General features: G+C 49.1%; 8 protein-coding genes across 8 annotated transcripts; 2 read left to right on the forward strand and 6 right to left on the reverse strand.

Moving 5' to 3' along the window:
• Positions 1-1511: 1511 nt before the first annotated feature.
• On the reverse strand, positions 1512-2161 carry N7509_000082 (uncharacterized protein; the record flags this gene model as incomplete). Its single annotated transcript, XM_056624729.1, has 3 exons — positions 1512-1719; positions 1782-1799; positions 1848-2161. 3 exons carry the CDS (start codon positions 2159-2161, stop codon positions 1512-1514), a joined length of 540 nt encoding a protein of 179 aa, XP_056494830.1.
• Positions 2162-2868: 707 nt separating this feature from the next.
• Positions 2869-3257, forward strand: N7509_000083 (uncharacterized protein; the record flags this gene model as incomplete). The annotated part of the gene is made up of 2 exons (XM_056624730.1): positions 2869-3138; positions 3168-3257. The coding sequence occupies 2 exons, from the start codon at positions 2869-2871 to the stop codon at positions 3255-3257; spliced, it is 360 nt and encodes a 119-aa protein (XP_056494831.1).
• A 1515-nt stretch (positions 3258-4772) lies between these two features.
• N7509_000084 (uncharacterized protein) lies at positions 4773-5549 on the reverse strand (the record flags this gene model as incomplete). The annotated part of the gene is made up of 2 exons (XM_056624731.1): positions 4773-5327; positions 5391-5549. The coding sequence occupies 2 exons, from the start codon at positions 5547-5549 to the stop codon at positions 4773-4775; spliced, it is 714 nt and encodes a 237-aa protein (XP_056494832.1).
• A 7039-nt stretch (positions 5550-12588) lies between these two features.
• Positions 12589-13595, reverse strand: N7509_000085 (exonuclease/endonuclease/phosphatase family protein; the record flags this gene model as incomplete). Its single annotated transcript, XM_056624732.1, has 2 exons — positions 12589-12646; positions 12793-13595. The coding sequence occupies 2 exons, from the start codon at positions 13593-13595 to the stop codon at positions 12589-12591; spliced, it is 861 nt and encodes a 286-aa protein (XP_056494833.1).
• Positions 13596-13653: 58 nt separating this feature from the next.
• On the reverse strand, positions 13654-14358 carry N7509_000086 (uncharacterized protein; the record flags this gene model as incomplete). The annotated part of the gene is made up of 1 exon (XM_056624733.1): positions 13654-14358. One exon carries the CDS (start codon positions 14356-14358, stop codon positions 13654-13656), a length of 705 nt encoding a protein of 234 aa, XP_056494834.1.
• A 2973-nt stretch (positions 14359-17331) lies between these two features.
• On the reverse strand, positions 17332-20927 carry N7509_000087 (cation-transporting P-type ATPase PCA1; the record flags this gene model as incomplete). Its single annotated transcript, XM_056624734.1, has 2 exons — positions 17332-20807; positions 20876-20927. 2 exons carry the CDS (start codon positions 20925-20927, stop codon positions 17332-17334), a joined length of 3528 nt encoding a protein of 1175 aa, XP_056494835.1.
• Positions 20928-22175: 1248 nt separating this feature from the next.
• On the reverse strand, positions 22176-22580 carry N7509_000088 (uncharacterized protein; the record flags this gene model as incomplete). Its single annotated transcript, XM_056624735.1, has 1 exon — positions 22176-22580. One exon carries the CDS (start codon positions 22578-22580, stop codon positions 22176-22178), a length of 405 nt encoding a protein of 134 aa, XP_056494836.1.
• A 1053-nt stretch (positions 22581-23633) lies between these two features.
• N7509_000089 (uncharacterized protein) lies at positions 23634-24017 on the forward strand (the record flags this gene model as incomplete). Its single annotated transcript, XM_056624736.1, has 1 exon — positions 23634-24017. The coding sequence occupies one exon, from the start codon at positions 23634-23636 to the stop codon at positions 24015-24017; it is 384 nt and encodes a 127-aa protein (XP_056494837.1).
• Between the last annotated feature and the right edge of the window lie 2099 nt (positions 24018-26116).

Genomic DNA, 26116 nt, shown 5'->3' on the forward strand with positions numbered 1-26116 from the left:
CGGTACGATCATTGGCTAAGATAAAACTTAAGTCTCACGATTGAAATTACGATACTAGCTCGAGAAATTACTACTATGCTGACCTGTCCTCCTGCGGGATTCAGATAGTAAGGTATAAATGAAAACCCTGGTTCATCATGTGACCTCCCTGCAATGCGCAGGCCCTGCGTGGACGCAGGCACAGCGCAGGGTCGACAGCTGCAGACTAAGCAGACGAACTAGTTTTCCCGTCGATATCAAAACCCGCTTGGAGATGAAATATCAGCAACTTCGAGAACGAAACCAACCAATGTATACCACCCTATTCAATAGACCTTTCCTGATGCATGAGTGGGCCGGGCAAGGATGGAGGTAACAAAAGGATACCAGAAATCCCATAGCACAGGCCTCAAGCGAAGCGTTGAGGCATGTAAGTCAAATGACCGCAGACTCAGCTTTCCCATGAACCGATATAATGAGACAATGCTGGCACAAGAGAGATGTATTTGACGCTTGGAAATAGGTGGCTTTCTTGTCGCGCCAATTCAGCTTTATGACCTCATTGCTTTGGCATACGACATCCTCCATAGCCTGTCCACACTAGCTGTATCGTGCTGTATCAACAAGGGTCTATAACTGCTCCACAATGATGTTTGCCTTGCCCCTCCTTCTAACCGGGCTCTATTGATGAGGATCTATCCAGTTGGGGCCTCTTTCTTAGGCGCTGTTGGTGATGAAGTCGCAGCTGGGGAACGCCTTTGATCGAGCGATGTCGGCCAATAGAAGGGTCATGCGCCGAGAGTATAACAGTCCAGTCCCTGTCGAGCAACCAGGGCAGTTTCCCTCACTTCTTTTCCCCAGAATAGCAAATGCTTGTTCGGTGACAGGGATGGAAAGAGGGGTTGGGAGTTGGGAACAATAGATCTGGAGGAGGGTAGGCCGCATGTGTATGATCAGCACATTCTGCCGACACAGAAAACGTGGTTGTCCTGTGCACGGTTTCCCTCGGAATATAGGCGACGTAGTTCTATAAACTAGCAGGCAACGTTTGTAGCGCTGATCAACCGAGCAAGTCTTCCAGTGCTCATTTATTACTTCCCAGAGATAGAAGCCGTCGCGCCCGCGGGGCCTTACATGGTGAGCGACGCAAGATCGAAAGAAACTCAAGGCGTAGGCGTCTGTTCAAGGAAGCCCCGACATTTTCTCTTCTCTGTGGGTCTCTGTGGGCAATCACTAACACCCGACAGCTGAGGAGATCATAGGCGGATCACATCAATGAGATCAAGCTGGCTAAATGCAGTGTTGAGCGATCCGTGATCGAAGCTGGCCAGCAAGGCCGCTTATCGGAGCTTCTCCAATTCACATATGCTCCAACACTTACAAAGTGAAGTCTACTGGTCAAGTCGATTTCACGAACGGCTGTAACAGAACACCAGATGCTACGATCGATGCAGTACCAGTACTGATTGCAGTTTGTGGGGATCTAAGCAGCATTGTATTGGGCTTCAACTGTCATCGGCTTGGGGATATTTTCAGGATGCCTGACGGCTGCGGCCACCTGATCTGCGGCCAGCATTAGAACCCTCCTGATTTTCACCTAGTGCGTCTAATTTAGTCTGTAACTCTGCTACTCGCTCCTCCAGGGCATCGATCCCGTTATATCTTTCCCCCAAAGCTTCCATCGTATTTTGTAGACTCTCGCTCAGCACATCTTGCTGTTTGATCTGTTCGTCCATCGCCCTACGTATACTGGTTGGAACCTGAAGCCATTTCGCTCAAGGGGGACTTCAGAGCTGACTCACTGCACTTGGCTGTCTAACCTGCCTTTTGTCAGACGGAAATCAGCCTGGGCTATTAAAATTACTTACTGTCGAATCATTGTTCCTGCAAGAGCCATGGATACCTCCGGCAACTGTTGCTCCAGGTTGTCGAGTTCAGACAGAACCACACTTGGGGAATTTGGGGCCCAGTTGTTGTCCTCAGCCACTTGACCATCAGCATCGTCGAAAACTTCGTCGGCTTCTTTGTGGAGTGGCTCGTCATCGTACTCAAAGGGACAATCATTGTCGGGAATACTGTAAATAGACGAGGTCTGCCGCGGTTGCGTCCTTAATTTCTTACGCCAGCTTGCCACGAATGACGCTGGAGCAATGCTGGGTTCGTAGTATGGCGAGGAGGCCATGATGACTAACAGTTGCAAAGAAGAGTGTTTATTCTATGAGAGCACAAAGGGGGAGGTGGCCGATATATATTTAATTATACCGGTCCCTCACTCATGTCCATGCTATTGCTTTGACGCAACAGTTTCGTCCCCCTCATGTAGTCTCGTAGTGGACCAGGTCCCTGGTAAGACAGACCAGGGCTCTTATTTGGGGACATGTCGCACGTTTTCACTTCTGTGGTGGCTCCCCATGGTCAGACACTGTCTTCGGGGATGGGAATCTCAATACAGTAGGGAGCATCAGTTTCGGCCGTCCTTGAAGTGGCGATATTGATTTTTAGATAGCTACAATCTCTCAAGGATGGTTTTACAATACCCGGCCTTGCAGGGTGTTCATCCTGTTCAACTTTCTCGCGGTCGGTCTGTAAAGTCCAGGAGTCGACCGAGCTCTTGAACAGACCAATTATTGTTTGAAAAGACAGTTGGTGGCTTGCAAACCGCAGATTTCAAATTACACGCGAAATGATCGACAGCTTGTAAACATCTGAAGGGTTCATCGTGTAAAATTGACTGAGGGGTAGGAATCTATCTCAGGCTAGTAAAAGCCAGTGGCCACTATTTCGACTGGAGAACTGCAGGCCGTTCAGTATTATCTTATATCCCCCCTGTGTCTCCCCTTCAATCTATTGATATAACGCATGCCAAGTTGTACCAATTTGCCCTGCGTTATGTCCAAAGCAAATTACATCCCGTGGTCATCATGGGAAGAGCAAGCCTTACCAGAATGGATTGCTCACAACGGCCATTTGTCATGGGAGAAAAAGTCGGAAAAATATCGTCGTGTCTTCGGTCTTCCTCGAGGACCCGAGTCTCTGCGTGGAAAATATAATCAATTGCTGAAAGGGATTCATCGACATCGTTCGATATCCGGAAACATGCCACGACGTCGCCGGAGGCATGCCATGACACCCCCACGACAGCGACCTTTACAGTCACCAGTCAGTTCTAACTCATCCTCCGCACTCAGGCGAAGCACTTTAGACCCTCAGACTCGCCGAATGTTCCAGCGCTTCCATCCCGCAGAGAGATTAACCCAAAACCAACGCCAATCATGTAAGGAGAAGCAGCTAGCGATACCTACATCATAAAATAGATCTAATGTGTGACTCTAGACGATGCCTTACTGAGAGTGTTCTCTCTCGGGCGTGGAAGACGGCGCCCAGTGCCGGAAAGACTCTGGAACATGTTCGACCGGATTCTTGGTAGATTGTGAAGGGCTGGGCCGATAATAGCTGGGATGCCTCAGTCTGACAAGAAATAGTTTGCGAGGTCTTTATAAGCAATCGACTATAATTTTGCCACCATCGCTTCTCTGTTCTTTGTTCTCCCTCGTGGTAGCCCATCCCCTCCACTGTACGCGTCGCTCATTATAGTAGCTCGGAATTACCTTGCGGTATTAGTAGACAGCTACTTCCAATTCCGTACCGGAACTATGACTCAGCTGGAAGGATCACGACTGATAATTTCCATTGGTTAAAGAAGCTCCACCTGAACATCCAGCACAGGAATTCGCCGCTCTCGCCCCACCATCACAAACTAGGCGGCGGCAAAAGACACAAATCAGGGGCCCAAAGTGGATACCAACAGGAATGACACTTGTCCCTCGACCAACCATTACCTTGTTGATAATGGCGGAGTTGACTCCACCAATCAGTACCAGTATTTGATAGTTGGTTGATGTACTGTACTCATTCTTGTCGCCAACGCTGGGGCTTCACGAAATCAAGCACCTTTTTGGACCCCTCATACCCTACTCATTCTGGAGCTATTTGCCATTCTTTATTCTGCGGTAGCTGCGCCTGTCAATCATCAATGATGCATTCAATGCCTGCTGGTGGTAGTGGTCTGGATCTTATCTAGCCCAACAGGCTGGGGCGGGCAGTTCGTGGCTCATATGATAGGCCGAACGCTCTGTGACGATCGCGTGTGCGTGACTGGCCCTTCATTCAAAAATGGAATCCTAGTCGCCGTGGCTTGAAAGCAAACAGGCCTTGCGTTGGGGGCGATGGGGCGCGAGAATCTGCTCCCAGTTTCCAAAACAACCCAGCATCTTAGATCGAGCACATCTCGCAACAATCCTGAGGATGTAGATGCTATAGATCGGCGAGAAGACATGCATGTCAGCTTGCTTAAAGTTGCATGGCAGGACCGCGAAAGCATTGGTGAGAACGGACTCTAGGAAGCAAACTAAAGCGCAGAGGCTGCGCGTGGAGTTAAGGCCGTCAGCTATTGCCACGGATGTTTCCTGATCGTAATTACGTGTCGCGCCTGCTGCAACACCCAGCAGCATTGGTTGAGGTCGACTCATTTATTCCAATTTCTCTGTGACATTACTTTCACATAGAATAGGATCGCTTCAATGCGACCGAGGTCGTAGTTTTACAGCCTCGTTCGTTTCTTGTCATCTTACTATTATTATCGCAGTCCCTGACGCTGGAATTCGTACCAGCGTACAGTCAGCTGTCTTGTATGTTGTGTCATTGTAATTTTATTGAACTAGACTTAAAGGATGATAATTGGTATCAACTCCACTGAAACCGAAGTTCATAAGAGAAAACCCCGGCTCGAATTATCAGATATCACCAGGGGCCGGTGGGGGGAATACACTGTCTGGCATTTCTGCAAACCCGGCATCGTCATCAAACTCTGGTATGGCTAGCCAGTCTCCGGTCATATTAATCCCGGGCAGCTCGGTGAGGTCCTGGGCATTCTGGTTCTCATCTACTTGAGATTTGATGTGGCCCATAAATGTTCGACCAGCAGCATGGATACCCTCTAGAATTCGTTGTAATTCGGTCCGCTGTACCAAGTTATGGGCATCTGAGTTGGCCGCATCCAGAAGCCGCTGTAGCCGGGAAACCTCCTCATTCAAACGTTGAAGCTCATTGGATTGTTTCTGTATCTCTGAACGATATTGTTGATTTTTGACTGCCATCTCCTTTCGCTCTCTGCTGAGTCGCTGCGCACTGGCGGTAGCTTCACGTCGCTGCGCGTTCAGCCTCGTTGTCAACCGTCGGTTGGTCTCCTCGGCATCCCGGATTGCTTCAAGGCATTCGGGGTGGTCTTTATCAAAGTCTTCTTCGGTATCGTCTTGTTTCGCGGCTTTGGGTAGGCGGGTGATTCGTCCCTGTCAGGAAATGTATGAGTGAGAATCGCTGACTAACAACCCAAAGACCTAGTTTGCTCGTACATTTGTCGATCGATGAAGTCTTGGTCGAACATCACTGTCCTCAGTCTCAGGTAAAGTCGCAACAGGCTGCATGAGAGGTCTTGCTGCACCCATCGACCGACGAGCGGCTCGCTGGGGCGGCACAGTTGGATTTTTCGAGGTTGCCGCTGCTTTAGGCATGATGAATGGCAGCGCGAAGTATTCTGATCAAAGAAGGAAGATTTGGCTAAGGACTGTCCCAGGGGCGAAGATGGGTAATTTATATACTAGTCTTGAAGATCTTGTCACGCGGTCTACAAAACGTCTATCTTCCATTTCAGGATCTCTACACTGTTTTGCACGCGCTGAACAAAGAGAAATCTAAGCATACGCGTAATCTTACATTGACCGGGATCTGTCGTTACAAACGCTGCGTAAGTTTCATATCTCTTCTTACATTGGCTGGCTAGTCTTGTTTGTTTCGTGAGGGCCGCAAAGATCATAACACACCTAGTGGCTGCCACTCACTAACGCAACAGCCCATCTAAGGCTAGAATTGTAGCGTTTTGAGTGGGCCTATTCCTGAATATCGGCACAGTGCGATCATCTCACGAGACACCATTAGACACTGTCAAAGACATCTTCCTCCGAGAACGAAGCAAAAAGCCGAGAGTCACAACTTGGATGGCCTGGTTACATAAGGCCCTGTACTCTAATTCTGAAATTCCCACTTCCACGCGAATTTGCTTGAGCTGTCGTAAGAGTCGTCTTTTTTTCTTTCTCAGCCCTCGCAAAGATACCATAGATGGGGCTTGATGGGGTCTAGGCTCAGTAGAAACCGCGGACTGCGCAGGTTTTCCCGCATACTTCATGACTTGCGACTGGAAGCTGCAATGTAGTGGTGAAAAGTCCAAATATTGGGGGTTGCCTGTCCCAAAGACCGCACCGAGGACCTTGAATTCCAGGATGAGAACAGCAATACTGAAAGGGCAAGTCTGATATCAGCTTATTGCTAGGCCTTTTGAAATAGAGAATGCGTAGACTCACCTCCTTCTGGCCTGAGGATTTTCTGGGGGAGAATGCTTTCCCCAGCCTCGGCGTCGAACGCAGTCTTTTGAGAGATTATCGAGTGAAAAGGCTTTGGACGCCACCAACAATTGAGGTTGGTTTGGTTGGGTACCGCTGTTCAAAATGAAGCCAACCTTCCACCTCCTGTTTATCTTTTGACGTTCTAATATTCTGTCGCGCACGGCAACCCATTTACACAATTTGTCATGAGACCCCGCTTTCAGTCCCCACTTGTGATCAAGCAGGTTCATGCACATTGATCTATATGATGCCGGTCCGGAAGCGTAACATGTTAATACCTGTAATTTACGTATTTTTCCCAACGGCGCAGCGTATTTTGAACATCCAGACCCGAAAGGGACGGATAAAAGACTTTCTGGCTTCTTTCCAGCGAATACAACCATGGGGCCAAGTGGGCAAGACTGAGGCCGTTGTCCATCTCTCATAGGGGCAGCGAAGTAGACTGTACTGTAATCTATCGATTTCGCTCGTGCGGGAGCTGTAGATCAAGCGTCATTGCTCAGCCTGACACAGTTCCTTGGCCTGTTGATTGATCCCCTCCATGATCTAATAAGCAAGCCCAACGCCACTTACCAAACCGAAACGATGATTGGCTCGTCCAGACAAAAATCCCTAGCCGAATCCGACGAACGAGCAGGATCGGAGAAAGACATTCAGCGACCATAGACACCCAATCGTAACTAATTGCCTTGGCTCTCTGGCAAAGAAGCGGCTTTGCGTTACATAATGGAATTTGCAGGGATATTGTGGGATCTCAAAGTCCACTCATTCCAAGGTACAGTATGTTCTCCGTTCTATCTTTTTTCTTATGGCCCTTCTTGCTCGTAGAGTGTGCTCCTGGGTGCGCTTTCGTATCGAACTCAGGACTGTCTATCTTCGATTTTGGAGTTTTGTTTAGTCAGATCGAGCAGCAAAACTAAAATGACGAATTTTCACCGAGACCTCGGGCTGGACGTAAATTTTAAGTCGTAGACGTAACGGGAGAGAATGCTTCCTGTATAATTTGTTGAGTGCTCTGCATCGGCTAGCTCACATCTGGACTAGGGACCAGCGCTAGGTCTCGGACCCTGTGCATTTTTGGCACGTACGACGCCCCGTAGGACAAAGCTTAAAAGACAGGCCATTCGCTTTTCTTTTCGTTCAGCATTCAGTCCCCCTTTGAGGGCGGAAGCTCCTTGCTGTGAGCCCACTACGGTCGAGGCTAGAGCAAGCAAAAATCCCAGACTACGGTCTAGGTCGGATTCTGTTCCATACGCAGACCACTGGTCGTGCACAAATCCTGGATCAAGTACCAGGTCAAAAATCCTAGGTTGCGGTCTAGGTCGGATTCAGTTCCATACGCAGACCACTGATCATGCACAAATCCTGGATCAAGTACCAGGTCGGATTTAGTTCCACACGCAGACCATTGGTCGTGCACAAATCCTGGATCAAGTACCAGGTCGGATTTAGTTCCACACGCGGACCGCCGTGTAAAACAGGTCAAAAATCCCGAGATTACGGTCTAGGTCGGATTAAGTTCCACACGCAGACCATTGGTCTTGCACAAATCCTGGATCAAGTACCAGGTCAAAATTCCTGAGATCGCGGTCTAGGTCGGATTCAGTTCCATACGCAGACCACTGATCATGCACAAATCCTGGATCAAGTACCAGGTCAAAAATCCTAGATTGCGGTCTCAGGTCGGATTTAGTTCCACACGCGGACCGCCGTGTAAAACAGGTCAAAAATCCTGAGATTGCGGTCTAGGTCGGATTCAGTTCCACACGCAGACCATTGGTCGTGCACAAATCCTGGATCAAGTACCAGGTCGGATTTAGTTCCACACGCGGACCGCCGTGTAAAACAGGTCAAAAATCCTGAGACTACGGTCTAGGTCGGATTCAGTTCCACATGCAGGCCACTGGTCGTGCACAAATCCTGGATCAAATACCAGGTCGGATTACAAGTTCAATGCATGGAGGCTTCCAGCCCTCGCGTTCGTTCTTCCCCCGTCCTCCAGCGATGACAGACACCTCTTCATGGTGCTGGGGATCATCACCCGGCCAGAAACAAACCGAGGAAGCCAAGCCCTGTTCTCAATTTTAAACGATTTACACGATTTACACGATTTGCACTATTTACACGATTCACACGATTTACACGATTCACACGATTTACACGACTATAAAAAGTCCAAACGTTGGTATAGAACTTACTCTCATCAGTTCGGTCATCAAGTATCCTTAGATAGCTATCCAGCTCATGTAGCTCATAGTCAATACCTGCCTATATTGTCGCAGTCAGTGATATAGAATCAAAGCGACAAGAACAAGGACGGAGTTTCATGGCTTCAGTGCATCAAAGCTTAGAGGTAGTATTCATGACCCTTCCTTTTTCAACAGTACGCAGTCAATTATTCAAGGCCGTTCAAAGCGAAAATTTTGCACGTTTCATCGACATATTTAATCGACGCGTGTAATTCCCGTCAAACCTTGAGATTATTCCTACCCCATGACGACTGACCTGTTTAGTTGAGATTTTTCGCCCTATCCATTTGATGATATGCTTTCCCGGGCTCGAATAGAATGTATAACCCAGGATGCACAAGTGCATTTGTTATTGAGATAATAATTTTTTTAACCGATTCTCAAGTTCGCTCGACAATCTCCTGGAGCAGTCTGTCTTGAACGAGAGAATATCAAATGCTAGATCCCCCATTTGGTTGAATTGAACCAAAATACACGGATTTGTTGAACTGGGCAGAACTCCGCTTTCCACCGGATGTTAACCCGTTAACCTAGTGAACGCTGGCCAAGTCGCTCAAAATTAATATCGAATAATATCTCGCTGCAACTAGACTGTTGAATTTCTTTTGTAACGGTAGAGAATATTTGGTATTATCAAACTTCACGTTGGGCAGCTCGCTTGCGTCAGTTTAATGAATTGATTTGTAACCACGAACCATATTTGACGCTTTGTCACCGGCTAACTGCCTTTTTTCGTCGGAGTTCGGGGCTAATCTATTAAGGAAGAACAACTTGTTCTCTGTCTATTGGGTATTTTTGGAGATTATCGGATCCGTGGAATCCAGTCGGCATTATACTAGAGTATAACTATTGGAGTAATTGCACGTTACAAACAAACAAACAAACAAACAATTCATTAACGCCCGGCGGCTGAGCCGAAAGGGCAACTATCACTGATCTACTGTACATGTCCATCTGTATATGCTGTGTCTCCTGAGAGCCCATACATAAAACCTCATAACATACAGTATGACATTTTCAGAAAGCAGAGTTGCGGCGAGTTTCTCGTGGGTTAGTAAGTGGGTTAGTGGGCTGGCTTGAAGGCGCTTCTTCAAGTGTTCAACATCCTATCTTCGGCAGCTGAAGCGCGTCTACCATCTGTAGCACGAGGTGGTGGGTGAATAGGGTCGGAAGAAGGGGGGGGTGGGAGTTTTGTTGGTCGATATGTTCAAGTGGCCTCGAGTCGGCCCATCGCCATGGCGAAACGTATGGTGGCCCGTACTGCCTCTAAGTTTGGCGTCCACTTCTGATCATCAGAAGGCTGTTTTCCTCCCAGGAAGAAGGATATGTTTCCTCGGTGAGTCTGCGTGCATTGTAACAGTTCCGTCCGATGCGCAGTCCACTTCCGACAGCGAAAGAGGAAATGCTCTACGGTCTCTCTTGCTTGTCCGCAATCGCATTGGTCCGTCTCTGCTACATTAATCTGATTGAGATATCCATTGAGTCTAGCCATGCCGGTTCGGAGCTGAGCCAGTACGGTCGCTTCTTTCCATGTTAGGCGATCATACAATTGCCGGGTGTGTTTGCCTGGCAGTGCGGCATCTACTCGTTTTGCGTGTCTTCCTATCTTCTCTGGTAGCTCACTGCTGGGGACTGCTTGGGACCGTGCGATATTCAATGTTGTCGATTTCATCCTCGGGGCGCGTTCTTGTGAGAGAGCATCTTCTTGTGTCGACGCTCTAGCCTGTTCTTTAGCCAGACCTAACAGCTTGTTGTCTTCGCTAGTGGGGATCCAGAGGAATTTGATCCGGTTCCCATGTCTCTGCAACCTCCTCGTCACCTTGTATATCTGACAAACAAATTCCTGTCCGGACTGCCGTCGAGGGTTCCTGAGCGTGAGAGCCGCAGCCTTGTTGCTTGTGAGCACCGTAATACGGTAGTCTTTGACTCCCATTACCATTTTCAAGACATGTGCCATGGCTGCCAGCTCCGCAGAGAACGGATTTTGCTCTGTTCTCGCGCCCAATGTGGTGGAAAATGTTTTGTACTTCAATTTCCGATTTCGAGGAGGCTGTTTCTCTATTGCGACTCCAAATCCCACCAGCTCGTTCCGTGCCGAGCTGCTGACCGCGATCTGCATCAATCCGCCCTCTTCGGTCTGAGGCTCATCTTGTCCATCAACATTGGCCTGCACGCGTTCATCCCATGGGGCCAACGTGAACGAGTTGATTGTTTCCAGTGTCTCCATGTCGACGTGCTTAAGCGCGTCCGCTACGTGGTACAGCGGCGAGCGGTGATATCGTCTGAACTTTCTGATCCGGTCCGTACCCCTGCGGAGAGGGTTGGTTTCAGGCAGCGTATGCATGTCCGTCCACATCTTCACGGCCCGTCTCCAGAATCGGTGTCGTGCGGTGGCAATGTGGGCCTCTGCCTCCGCTACGCTGGTCGCGACCGTGAGGAATGTCCCCGCAATGGCTTGTGCTCCAACTCTTTGGACTCGATTGATTGGCCCCATGGCCTTGTCCTTACACGCGTGCATCCAGACATTGGAGGCATAGTCCACAACCGGTGCCACCGTTGATGTAAATAGCTGCCGCGCTGTTGCTGGGGAGAGACCTCGAAGTCGCCGAAGCTCCATCGCTGCCTCCAGGCCCTTGGACGCGGCCCTCGCCATATGTTCTTTGTATTTGAGTCTCGTGTCCATCAAGACACCCAGGATCTTGACGTGGTCTTTGGGCACAACCGTCTGTCCCTTGATGATAAACGACTCGTGGTCCGATTTACGCATCTTGGGCGCAAAGTGTATGATAGCTGTCTTTTCTGCTTCAAAAGTTGCACCACTTCTCCTTTCCCAATCAAGCGCCCTATTGATAATTGCTTCGATTCCTTCCCGGTTACTCTGCGCGGTTGGTCCGGTCACCCACGCGGTAAAATCATCCACGAAAGCAACCGCACCGCCTTGGCTGTCAATCTGCCGTTGTACAAGGTCTGCGTTGAAAAATAGGAACAGGACCGGAGACAGGGGTGAGCCCTGAGGCAGGCCAGCTTGTGGCAATCTTCGGGCCTCGGAAAGTTGTCCGTTGATTTGGATGGTGGCCGTTCGACCTGAGCAGAATGCCTCGACCCACCGGAGCAAGTCATCTGGTATGCCTCGCGCTTTCATCCTCTGGAGCAGTCGTTCTTTGCACACTCCGTTGTAGGCCCCTTTCACATCGAAGCTGATTAAGCTCAGCACTCGTCGGCCACGCCATGCTGCGTAGATCTGCTCTTGAAGAAGAACGAGCGCTTGCTCTGCGGATCGCTGCTTTCGGGCGCCGAAGTGGCTGGTTGGGAGCAATCCATGTGTTTCCACCGCGTGTGAAATCCTCTCCGCAACTACTGATTCGAGTATCTTACCTAATGTCGCCAGGAGTGAAATGGGCCTCCACGCCTTCGCAATGGTATAATCTTCTTTGTTCGGCTTCTTGAGCGGTATGATCTTCGCGTGTCTCCATTGTGTTGGCAACGTGCCTTCTCTCAATGACGCTTGAAATAAATCGAGGACCCTGTGCTTGACAGTCGGCCATGTCATCTTCCAGACTATCGCCGGTAGACCGTCTTCACCCGGTGCTTTCCATGATTTGGCAGCAAAAAGCTGTCTTTCGATCTCTTCCATGCCAACTGTAGGCATCCTCACCGGTTCTCTCTGTGGTCTCGCCCCCTCGTCTTCAATCACATCTGGAAGAGGTGGGAAGAACTTGGACAACAGCTCTTCTGCTTGCTCCCTATGGTCAGCGGTAGCAGTCCCATCTGCTCTGACGAGCTGCGGTAGTTTCCCAAATGCCGCATCGTCCCCAGACTTCAGGTACTTGGCGGCTTTCCAGATATTGTCGTTATCTGCGAGAAACTCATTCCAGTGCTTCTTCTTTTGCTTGCGGATGGCATCATGATATTGTTTTGCCGCATCCTGGGCTATCTGTTCGAGCTGAGGTATTTTTCGCCCTGCCCGTCGCTCCGAGCGAGCACGATTGCGCCAGTACGTGTATACATAACGGAGTTCTGTCAGGTCGGTCGTCCACCACCGCTTCGCGTGTGGCGACGGTTTCGCTCTTGGCGTTAAGGTATGCACTGCAGCCGAAACTACGGACATCAATCGGTCGGTTTTCTGCTGTACAGTGCCTTCCGACGTAGTGGTGGCTAGGGTACTCGCAATTCTAGCATTGATCTCTTTCCATGGCGCGTTCTTCAGAAGAAGTCGTTCCTGGTGCTTCGGGGCTGACCACGGTGCATCGAACACCGTCTCAATCGTTCGGTGATCCGAGCCGTGCTCAGTCCCGTGTATTACACATTTGGTCATCAGGTCTGCCAAATTGTCGGAGGCCAGGACGAGGTCAATTGTGGATTCGCAGTCCCCATTCTGTCCTTCACCCTGCCATGTCTTCGTGCCTCGTTTGAGCAGGCTACTGAGAGCAAATTCACTCATGAGGTCGATGATCGGGTCTGCTTCGCCCTGTCTTCCCAAGGACACCTCGTCCCCGCCCCAGAGTTGATCATGGCGGTTGAAGTCTCCCATAATCATGATGTCCACCACAGCGCCCGTGTTTCGCCGGACCTTTATGATGGCCTTTCTAAGGTGATCACATGCGTCGATCAACGCAGAGGCCTCCCCGCCTTCTACGTAAACAGATGCTATCAAAACCAGTCGTTCGGGAAGCCGGATCACGGCCGCTGTCAGATCTGGCGACTCTATCCGCACTTGCTCCGCTTCCACGTCCTTATTTATCCAAAGCATGCTTCGGATCGCCCATCTGCCTTCCCTCCAGGTGGAGGGAACCATCTTCGTCCATTTGTGGTGCCCCATCGGGGTGGTCAAGAGTCGTCCCTGAATCCTCCTCGCCTGGGGTTCCTGAATCGCTAACGCCACTGCATCCTTAGTTTGTTCATCGTTCATTAAGCTTTCATGTACTGCACCTTGCTTTCTCACATTCAATTGGATCATTCGAAGTTTCTTATTCATGGCGTGGTGGGTAGAGCTTCCAGCAATTCTTACTAAGCGATTCATGTGGCCCACCGCATGGAACACACTTTGGAACCTCCTGATTGCAGCGACTGTGATGATGACCCTCTGTGGCGCATTTTGCGCACTTCTGGGTCTTCTCGCATTGGAATGCCTTGTGACCAATCTCCTGGCAGTTGTAACATTGCACCGGACGTGGTCGGTGTTCAAAGACTCTGGTTGTCCCGGATTCTCCTCCAACGTGGAAGTATCCGTCGGCCAGGAGCCTCCGCGCGTCAGTGCCTTTGGTGAGGTAAACGACCATTGACCCATATGGCTTCGCGGCCTCCTTGGTGCTAAGCCATTTGATCTTGGCGACAGTCGTGTCATTTTCCTCACTCATGGCTTCAGCTGCTCCTGCCAGGACGTCATGGTTCCCATCCAATACCGTAGCCCTCTTGACACTGTTGACCTTGATCGGGTAGAGCTCATCCCGCAGCACCCGAACTCCTCTCCCAGTCTTTGCTTCCGCCACTTTCTTGACCAGCTGGTGCTCGGCTTCATCGCGACACGCGATCCTGATCCGATTGGGGTCTCTTGGACTCACGGTGACCGCGCGACAGCGCCAGTGGGTGTGATTGTCCATCGTTCGGATCTCTTTCTCTATTGCGGCCCTGATTGAGCCTGCAGATTTCTTCTCGTTTTCACTTTCGGCCATTTTCGAGGTGTCTATCGTACAGTATAAAGTTTCGGTGAAGGTGGTCGGTGTCGTGTTCAGCGTTGACAAGGTCCGTATGTTGCTTGGGTAACTCGTCGGAGGAGTGCGCGCGACATCTGCATAGGAAGGGGAGCTCATCGGTGCGGGGGCGCTGATTTCCTCGCGCAGGGATTGAATCTCGCGGAGAATCGCATCATGGTTGTTCGGCGAGCACGGCCCGGGCTGGGGTTGCGGTGTCGCGGGTCTATCTGCTAGGGTCTGTAGCTCGTGTCGAGCTTCTGCAAGGGCGGCGCTAAACTCTCCTTTGAGGGCTATAAATTCTTCTTTAAATCTTTGAAGCTCTGCCTTGTGTAGTTCGTCTCGTTGTCTGATCTCCTTCCTGAGTTTGACAAGTTCCTTCAACAGTTCCGACGCGTTCGGGTCCTCGCTCTCTGTTGATGATTCCGAGGCCACCGCTTCGCGTTGGGCTGGTGGCTTGCCCTGGGTCTTTTTCTTCCGCTGGGAACGCTCATTGCTTTGTTCGATTTCGAGTTCTTGTTCCTGGGCATAATTGTTAGGCGGCCTGGTGGAGCGTCTCGGTCTCAGTAATCGCGGTGGTGAATTTTCGTGTTCGTCGCGATCAGGCGGTTCAGGGGTTCGTGTCTCGGCCCGTCCCGTCATTTTCGCTCCACAACAATCGAAAGAGTGGGGTCAACCTGATTTCGAAAACTACTGTATCGTGCGCAGAGTGTCGCCCGGAATGCAATACAGTCTCACTGATCTACAGGGCCGCTCGAAATCCCCACGCTGTTACCGAAGAAGGATCTGAATATGTCGCGGTCGTGGACGTTTTCGGCTGTGAGTACAGTACGTTCCGAAACTGGTGCAACAGCCTACACTCTTTAGGTGATTATTTAGCCCCACTGCCAAAGAACACTAGTTCAAATTGGGAATAGATCCGGAATATCAATATTCCTGTATCAGTCTGAATACCATGGCTGACTTTTGTCGAGCGGAAAGAGTGGTCAAATACCACTAAGACGCTTTTGGGTGGGATGTTCATCGTCCGCCCAATTCCCCACGTATTCGTGTGGTATTCGGTGTAGACTCGGAGTATGGTGTCGTAACACACCGAAACTAGATGATACAGACTCTCACGAGTGTTCAACCACTCTCATCTTTAATCAATCATATGATTCTATGGGACATGTTCAGTACTAGCCAGTACATCAATTCCTTATCCTGACAACTTTCATTAAAATACGATGTGTTGTCTAGTAACTGTATTGGCGATCCAATATTCTACGACGGAAGATAGCCCGCGGCCGACGGGTGAGACTAGATGATACCAATATGGTGTTATCGGTGAACTCCCAACGGGACATTGACAAACACTTTGAAAGTACTAATGTTGATTGGACAGCGGTGGAGAAGCAGCTACTAGCGTGGGCCCATCTGGCTCGTCGTGGCAAGAAGATCCGGCTTCAGATATCGATCAACTACATAGAGGATAGCGGGTCTCTTCCTTCTAGAACCGAGAAGAGAGGAAAGTCATCAGTGACAACACGAATGCTCGCTGACCGAGATGCTCAGATTGACGCAGAGCAAATCTCTGGTCATCATTCTGTCTGGCGTGATGTGTATCGTGTTATGCGATGCCCCGGGCCTCCATGTCGCCACGAAGGACAATATTGCTGGCAAGATCCAGAGGGAAACGGCATCATAGATTGAAAACACACCATCTGAAGGCTCTCGTCAAATATGTGGAGCAAGGTGGAGTCCTAGAGACGCACGATGACGTCCCTGACAGTGTTCGCGAGCAGCTATATGCCGAGGAGAACCAGCAATTGGACAGAAAAAAGAAAGATGTGGATAACTCTACAATGGGTTCAATGTGTCCAATCAATATCAATGTCCTCCCGGCAGGGTCATCTCAACAACAGATACATACTCCTGCTAATGATGCCATGCCCACTACGCCTGGCTGTACTCAATCAATCATGGTCGATGGCCTGCTAGATGTTGCCGTGGAGGAATATACCTAATGGCAGCAATCACGGGTGAGTAACGAGACTTTCCGGGAGAATATCACCAAAGCACGCGATGTGACCGTCGAAAATTGTCTCGACCTCATGCAGATCTATGAGGATCAAGACCCAAGCTTCTTCGTCAAGCACGGCGTGAAAGTAGGTGCCGCTCGGAGATTCGTTCGTGACATTGGCCTTTGGGTGAAACGACGCAAAGAAGAGGCTTGCAACGAATATACTCATTTAGTTTAGATATCTTACGTACTGTGATTAGAGAACAGCCTACACTTGCATGCTGCATTGTCTCTTTGCATTGGTTTGGTATGAACTGTAAAAAAGTTTTCGGCGGTCGTAATGCCGATTCAGAGATAGGAAAGCTCCCAAAAAGCATTATTTGCGGGGATAACGGAAGAGGACCAGTACACAGAGAGACACTCTTTCCTGGCCCCATTGCCAAGACCTTAGTGCAGATCATTGATTGGAGGGGTCACACTAACTTCAGGGCCGCTGTGCAATGAAACCTGTTTGGTATTGTATCTCTCCCTCGTAAAGATGCGCAATATGCTTTGAATGTGGGTAAACGTTGATAATTACTGTACTGAATAAGGTGCATATTACAGCGATGTTTGGCCAGCCCAACTAATAATTCACGCTAGGGTTTTGGCAGTGGTGTCAGGAAAGAGTTTCTCTGCGTGTACTGGTCAAGGCAATTTCGAGAAATACTGTAGTTGACAACTACACATAACGAAATAGGATATATGGTGATGGAACAAAAAAAAGCCGAAGTTTCCTTGAGTCTAAAACGGAAGCCGACTAGATAGCTATAAGGACAGGATTTCAACATTTTGCGACTTAGGCAACTGACAGACTCTCGCAGCCCATGATCAGAAAAACGACGATCCCATTCGGACACCAATGAGAGTTTCGAGTTGTCCGCTGTTACCCGTGCATTGATAGTGCTCTTTGCTTAGATCTTCGACCAGCGCAGGAGCACCGCGGCAGCAATGACTGGTAATACACTCACTAACTCTCCGAGCCCCGCAAATTCCGGGGGAATTCTCGCATTCACGAAGGCACCCGCAGCGAGAAGAACAGCAAAAGTGTTGTACACGAAGCTCCATGTAAAATTGAACTTGATGCGGTAGATAGCCCTCCGACTGGCGTTCATCATGGTGGGGATGCCAGCCAGAGAAGGCCGCATGAGAACCACATCTGCTGCGGATTGTGCGACATCCGTGCCTTCGTTCATGTGGACGCCGATCGTAGCCCGCGCAAGAGCAACGGCATCGTTCGTACCATCACCGCAGAACACTACAACCGATTCCTTACGACCGGTGCGATCGTCAAGGAGCTTCTGGATGTAGTCCTTCTTGTCAGAAGGTGAGCTTCGAGAACGCACATTGTTGTTAGGAATGCCAAGCTTCGACGCTAGAGTCTGGACAGCTCCGTCATCGTCGCCAGAAACCACATGCACCGAGACACCACGCATTTTCAGGTTCTCAACTGTCCCTGCAGCGTCAGGTCGAAGCTCATCTTCTAGGCCATAGACCGCCACGAAGTCATCCTCAATTGTAAAACAGAAGACAGTGTAACCTCGAGCAAGCATTGGTTGCACAAGTTTATGGTTCGATAAATCTAACCAGCGAGAATTCCCTGCTCGAAGGTTCTGGTCACCGAAGACGGCTTCAATGCCTTTACCAGTCAGGCTCTTAGACTCAGGAATAGTCGAAGCAATAACCCCAGCATCCTTCAGATGAGAAGCCACAGAAACCGAGACAGGGTGTCGACTGTTTTCGATGAGGCCTAGAAGAATCGGGAGTTTATCCCCGTCAACACAGTCCTCCGCGACAACGGAAAGTTTCCCCCGAGTCAGGGTCCCAGTCTTGTCGAACACGACGTGCGCCGTTTTATGAGCCAATTCGATTGCATCTGCTGACTTAAAAATGATACCTCTTTCCGCTGCAATTCCGCTAGTGATCACGATCACCATGGGAACAGCCAGTCCAATAGCGCAGGGGCAAGAGACAATGAGGACAGTAATGGCGTAGGTGATAGCTTGAATTGTAGCTTCAGATCCATCATATCCACGAATGGTCATGCCTACTGCAACCCAGATCACAAACGTGATGATCGTCAATAGCACTATAATCGGTACGAAATAGGCTGCTACCCGGTCCGCTAGATCCTGCAACTTGGGTTTCGACAGTTTCGCCTCATCGACCATCGCAGCGATGGTGTGGATAGTGTTCTCACTGGGTAAACGATTGAGTCGAACAGTCATAACTCCAGGTCCATTGATAGACCCGGCAATTACCACAGACTCGGGATATTTCTCCACCGGTCGAGACTCACCAGTAAGCATAGACTCGTCAACCTCGGATGACCCATTGATGACAGTACCATCGGTCGGGATTTTAGTATCAGGGAGAACTTTAAAGCTGTCGCCATACTGAAGAAGCCGGGTGTCAATTTCACGTTCCCTTCCCGTCTCTTCGTCGACAAGGATAGCTGTCGATGGCTGAAGGGACCGGATAGAAATAGATTCGACGGCTCTCTGACGAGCAAGAGCGGCAACCCATCGACCGACCATAATCAAAGTGACCAAAAGAGTGCTTGTTTCAAAAAATTGACCGGTCGAAAGGGGTTTCTCGGCAATGAGGTACCCAAAGGAGACAACCGAGAAGATGTAGGCAGCAGTGGTGCTCAAGACAATCAAAAGGTCCATTTCTATAACTCGCGAGAAAAAGAGAGCTTTCAGTGCCTTGGGGTAGAAAGGCCCTGCGATGAGAACTTGAACGATGGTGGCCAGGGCAAGTGAAGTCGTGGAATATGCCACCTCCCTCTCAGGTAGCGGAGCCCATGCCATGACTAGGACCGGGATGGTCAAGACAACAGAGAGTAAGGTCATATAGCCGACATGGCGGACATGCTTATTGCCAGCCTCCAGAGAAAGATCGCCACGTAGAGGAGCAAGTTCAATTGGCGGACCCCAAATCTTCTCGGTGAGGTCTCGAGCTCCCACTACCTTCGGATCAAACACAACTCGCACAGTCTGTTCGTCCACGAGGGACGTGTCATGGACTCCCTCTGGCCATGGCTGACTAATCAATTTCGAGGAGTCATCGGGGACAATAAGATCTAGGCTAAAACCTTGGTTCTGGACTCTTTCACACTTGAATTCAGTCGTCCGCTCCAGATGCTTCATTATTTGTTCCACCGACCCAAGGCGAAGATCAACGTTAAACTCGGCCCGAGAGAGAACCAAACTGGTCTTCAGGTCTTCGACGGCGGGAAAAGAACCAAGAGTTCGAGTGAGCTTTGTTTCGCAACCAGTACAAGTCATGCCAGAAATGCTGAGGACAACAGATTCCTTGCCAGTACCCTGGTCCTCTATGTCAGTAACGTCCTGAAACGGGGCTTTGTCAATCACCGGGCCAGGTTCTGGCACAGCAGATGAGCAGCTAGCATCGGCGCTTGAACCTTGAGGGTTGATCGGCTGGATTTCTGGGCAGCAAGATTTTGTGCAACTAGTCTTCGGAATCTGCACGATATCCTGCTTGGATGACTTGCAGCAAGAGCCGGAGGAGTGGGCAATAAAAGGCTCTTTGGTGATCATGTTCTTACTTGTTCCGCAACAAGGTCCTACACACGCACTAGCTGGAGCTTCAACGAGTGAATTGGTTTTCAAACAGCATGAGTCTGCGCAGGTGCCTTTGTCGTCACTATCCTTGTCGGGGTGGTCTCCAAGACGATGGGAATTGGAGCAGCCGACCTTGGCGGCAGATTCGTCAACACTAATGGACCCCGAACGGCAGGATTCGAGATTTCCAGATTGGGCGGCAGGATGCTTTGCAGGATTTCCAAGGGAAAGGCAACATTTGGTACAGCTGACCTCGTCGCATGGGAATGTAGTGGGCTCGTTCACAGAACAACAAGATGAGCACTTTTGCTTCCTTGGTGCTTCTTGAATGGGTCCGTCGTCCGCGCCGCAAGAGCGGGCATGATTGCTCTTTGTCGGAATTTGATTGAGCTGCTTGCCCTCGGAGCAGCACATCTTCGAATATTTACTTTGATGAGGAGAACCAGTGGTGGGCTTGTCCTTTGAACAAGTGGCGATGATGCAAGCATCGGCGGACTGGTTTTTGACAGACCTGGCGCTTTCACCAGAGACCCTTTGCAAGCGAGGAGGATTCTGGGTCGGCTGGACCTTGGTGAAAGAGCTGTTGCTTCTCATGGACTCCAGTGAAAGGCGAAGAGCGGAGCTAGCAGATGATGTACTGGAGCCTTGTTTCCCACCCAGTGAATGGCGTTCGCGGGATTCACAGCAGGTTTCCTCGCCAAGAGCGATAAAAGAGCGGCAAATACATCCCAAGGCTTGTAGAGTAGCACCATAGCGGTCGAGGGCAGACAGTGTGTTCTGATTACATGTCTTGCGGTCGGAAGCTGCATCAGAAGCCAAAGGTAAATCGAATCAGCAATATTTCATTGCCACCTTTGGAGCGACTACTTACCAGTTGGCTCACCGGTTGGGTCGGGGTTAGCACTCATCGCAGATGCCCACATAGCCAAACGGTCAAGGCAAGACGTGTCACAACACGGGCCGACTTTGCCACGGCAACAGTCAGGCACCTCGATATCATTCTCAGTTTTACAATCGGTGCATTCACTAGAATAACAAAAATCATCTGATCTCTCCTGATTTGGCATTTCTTGTCCCGAAATCGTTTCGTTGAACGGCTCAGCGATGTCGCCGTCGCAGCAAGAATTCTTGCAACCATTCGTCTCCTCAGGTTCAGCAGCGCTTGACGTAACGTCAGGCTCAAGGGCTGGAACCGATGGGCCGCAACAGTTAATTCCCATTACGAATTGAATATCTTTTGGTTCTCTGTCAAATTCGTGTGATCTTGAGTTGTTGCGAAAGTTGTGTTTTGGGGGAGGGGGTGGGGAAAGCCATTCAGTTTCTTGGTTGGGACCCCGGGAATTAGGTGCCATTATCACGTGATGGAAATGGGATTGACACCCCGTCAAGACCAGTAAGCTGGCCCTTACATAATCCTAGGATGTTGCCTGGGAATTTCGCGTACTACTTTTATATCAATATTCCCATATCAGTCTCCATACTATAATTTACTTTGATTAAATACGGTGTCTTGTCTCGTAACTGTATTTGCGTCAAAGGGAACCAGAATTCTCCATCGAAAAGCAAAAATGTCCACTAGATCTAGGTGTTGCCTCGAGAACCTAGCAGCCTGAAATTCCCTCCGCTCCCCTGTGTCCAATGACGGGCTGGAAACGTTGAGCCGGCCCTTGAGCTGTGCACTGGTATGACCCTCGTCGCTACGTTTCCTTTACCATGGGAGATTCTATCGGGCCGACATTATACCCGATATGATTTCGCTCACTTGACTCCTCTACTATCTGCTAGAACACAGATGAGGAAGCCATATAGCTGCACTAATAGAAATGACATTGAGTCTGAATCGTAATAAGGCCCTTAGCTGGCAATTTAGATGGGCTGTTTACATGACTAATCTTGGCGGATAGTTATATACTATCTCCTTTCTCCGGGTATCCGCCAATCCTGGCTGCGCCAACACCAAGGCACCAATATGCACCTCAAGGTTGACAAAACCCTGTTGTTCTGATTCCGGTCGATATAAAACGGTATAATCGAGGCTTTCGGTAACAGTCGGAATGAAACACAAATGCTCGGTCGGCGTCCAAACAAAGGTCGTGATGGCCAATTTCATGCCCCGGGATTTTCCTGGTAGACAAACTCAAAATTCAAAACGAAGGAGGCCCCGGCACAGGCTATTTTGGAGGTAGAGGTTTGGTAACACGTACAGCAATGTACGGTTGATGGTTGTTTGGCAGAGCATGACTGCCAACCTTCCTGCCCCAGAGATAATAGTCCATATGGCGGTTGTAAGTAGCGAAGCCTCCTTTAACTCCCAATCCATGAATATCCGCTTCTCCAGAACCGCGTCCCTTCATCAGGTTTTCCAGATAAGTAGTCGCTTGTTCAACAACATCATCAGAGACATCACCCAGACTCTGAGAAAACTTCTGCAACTGAGCCTGGACCTGCTGAGTAACCCAGCCTCCCACAGTTCCTGTGGGTATCGAAATAAGAAATGTAAGGAGATCTCCTTCATTAATCAAATCTCCCCAAACAATGTCCCACCCCCCCTTCTGCAATTCCCGCTCGTACTTCATTGCGGTTGGTAACTTCTTTTGCTACTGTCTTGCCCATTGCTGAACCTGCAATATATAAAATGTTGTAAGCAAGCCAGCGGGTTATCAGAGGGTATTAGATATAGTAGATATAATTTGCGGAGAAGGCGTCGGCAGAATAAGTAGTTTTGACTAGAAAATAGTGATAGAGACTAGGATAGCTAGTTTCTTATCCTACATATATCCATAAGTAGGTCTTGACCTTGTTTTTATAGGTCTTCCTCATGTGAAAGATTCGTACAAATATCTTACATATTGAGTGATATTTTTTTTAAAACTTTGTTTGAATATGAGAGACTTTTGCCAGGCCAAGTTAGAAACCTTGAGTTGAGTTATATCGGCCGTTTTCATCTTCTTTGATTGTCTAGATGTTCTTATAAAGTCTGGTGATCTTCAGATTTTGCTGGACCTGCCTTATGTGGCTTGCTGCTACTTTTTTCGATGAAAGGGCGACTGACGTCTACAATTATCGTAAGTGTTTAAATACTATATTCCTAGCCAACTGTAAGTACTGTGGTCTCTACGGCCCGGCCGGATAAGATAGTCGCTGTTTGCGGACAGTATAATTGGGGGTCAAAGCGGAAGAAGATCCCCGCCACTGAGCATCTTCACCTTATTCATTCTTGGCATTCTTGGCAACCTTGGCATAGATATAACACAAGCTACCCTTATTATCTCAGGGCCTAGATGCCTATAGACTAGAGATAGTCTTGATCTGCGTAAGCTAGACTAATTGTGCTAAGCATAATCAGGTCTAGCATGAAGCCCAGACCGATGTGGATATCGATAGTATCGGCGTAGCCACGGGCCGTTCTCGTATGTTATGGCTCAACAGTTAGCAGCGGATAACTACTAGACATACGAGACACTGATTCTCGATGAGTACGCCCTTGCTGCAGCATTATGCCTAAGAACAGTTCTTAAGTAGTACCTTGTCTGCACCCGTAATAAAAGCGTTTTTATTACTCTGGTCACTTCATCCAATCCACATCCACGAGCTCTCAGCTAGTATATATCCATCCTGTGCCGCTCATCATGGCCACTATCGTGAGCTTCCCAGCCCAGTCAGAGCCAAATATAATCCCCGACTACGAGGTCAGGCTCTTGCTCAATCCGACAGCGGTTCTTGACCCTGAACATGAGCTAACGAATACTGTTCTATCGGCCTTCCATATTGCCCCGACTGTCACTAGGATGAATGTCCAGTTCCTTGATAAGGGCTCCAAGGAGATCTCCCTCGCCGACTGGAGCGCCCGTATCCGCAAGGCCAAAAACGAGAACGACTTCGAGTTGACGTATAAGAAGCGGTATCCCATCGTGGGCGGCGATGTTGATGCCGCTCTTACTGTGGCTAATAACGATGGGTCAAACGCCAGGAGCACAAAATATAAGGCACAAGTGGAATGGGGTTTGTTGTAGTTCAGAGGTCTTAATTATATTATTGTTCATAGGGAAACATTAGGCTATATATATACAACGAGAAGAACAAGTTGATTGGAAATCAACTTGGTTCTTCGTATAGATATCTCGGGATTAATTCCGATGGTTCGGCTTGGTTCCTGATCTGCACCAGCCTCATATCACAACAGGGTTACCAGAATTGACCTACCGGATATCTGATACTACGGGGTCGACCGCCTTTATTAAGCGGTGCTTTGGCGCTGCCAAACATCCTTATATTGGAAGAGATACTTGAAATGGTGCTCTTGTTGCAACCAGCGGCTTGTGCCATCTCAGTTATAGATAGTTCACCACTGTGGATCATGTCATAGATAAACTCATGTTAGGAAGGAGCTAAGTTTGGAGCCATCTTTGGTTAGACCACTCGTGATTGATTGTCAAATGTGCCTCCCAAGGAAAGCCGCTTCGGATGAGGGGCATGGAGGTGTCACTTGTATTGAATTTACAAACTAGTACATGTTTGAAATTACTATGTAACCTTACGTACGAGGAAATACCCACACAACTGTCGGAATAATTCCCAATATAGATTAGTGTTTCTTGGCAGTGGGGCTAAATAATCACTTAAAGAGTGTAAACAGTTGCACCAGTTTCGGGACGTACTGTATCCTTTCATCCGAAATACTATCAGATACTGACGAATGGACGTATATGTCCTGCGTTTAAATGGTACAAAGAGAACCTTTTTGCGAGGTTTTGGTGCGGCAGAAAATACGGCAGAAAAAAAGGGTAGTTTCAAACTAAAGTCCCGCCACTGTATCAATAGTGCGTTGTATTGCACCCGCTTGGGTCTCTGTAAGCAAGCGTGGGCCAGCTAGGGCATGTAATAGAGCAGATCAGCCGCCAGCCTGATGGCCTGGTCAAGAGTATTGGCAGTTTGAACCGCGAGAACCGGCGACAGCTGCAGCAGTGGAATGGAGAGGTGCCAGCTCCGGTGGAGCAATGTTTGCATGAGCTGATTGAGGAACGATGCCGGAACCAACCTAGTACACCGGCCGTGTGCGCGTGGGATGGCGACTTCACCTACGGTGACTGGGGTGGGGGCCGAGGTGTTTGTGCCGCTGTGCTTTTACTATATAAATCCGCAGAAATTGACATTCCGACAAAAAATAGTGCCTTTGCATTTGCAGAAAGATGTAGGGGAACCTATAAAACATAGGGGAAAACCCACATCAAGGCTGAATTAAGAGAGAAGACCCGGGTCTGCAAATCGTAGCATTTGAGACGAACTTAATCCCGCGCGACCTTGTCCACGAATTGTCAGTGAGACAGGAAGAAGCATCCCTAGGTCGTTTACATTTCCTAGTAAATTCCATCAGCTCTAGCCACACAGTTATTGAAACCATCACATACTCCCTATTAGTCGCTGTCTGTCAGTTGTGGCCACACGGTTATTGTTCATCAATAGACTCTTTTGGTCGCAATCTGTCAGCTATTGCCAGGTGGTTATTATTCTTCAGTAAGGGAAACCATTACTTACATCCTATTAGTCGCTATCTGTTAGCTATAGCCAGGCGGTTATTATTCTTCAGTAGGGGAAACCATTAATTACAATCTATTAGTCGCTGTCTGTTAGCTTTGGTGGCACAGTAAGGAATTAGATCAGTCTTTACCTGGCGCTCGGTCAGCACTTCGGGTCGGCTCTTATTGACTGGAAGTGCCATGCCACTGGCAAACAGGAAGGTAGGAAGAAAATAGAGTAGTTACATGTTTAAACCAAAGGACGATGTCGATATTGACTGCTTTCTCTTTGCAAAAGTATGAAACGAACGTGGCGAGGAAATGAACAGATTGCATTTAGTTTATTTTATGTACCTTCGGTATAGTGGGATACTCAATTTACATTAGGCAAAAGAAAAAGACTTCTCCTATTGAGCTCAATGTTAGGCTACAAGATCAACATATTTGGCTGATCAATGGCCCATCCCGTGTTATCCTGATAAGGGTCCTGATGTAACTGGCCATGCGGACAGAAATCGGGGTGACACAGAACGCAATGATCATCAATCACCACCATGTCTTAATTTACAAGAACCCGAAACGAGAGAGGTCATCGT

Source organism: Penicillium cosmopolitanum (assembly GCF_028827165.1).
Source record: "Penicillium cosmopolitanum strain IBT 29677 chromosome Unknown utg000001l:1.0-706529.0:1.0-706990.0, whole genome shotgun sequence".
In the NCBI taxonomy this organism is placed as follows: Eukaryota; Fungi; Ascomycota; class Eurotiomycetes; order Eurotiales; family Aspergillaceae; genus Penicillium; species Penicillium cosmopolitanum.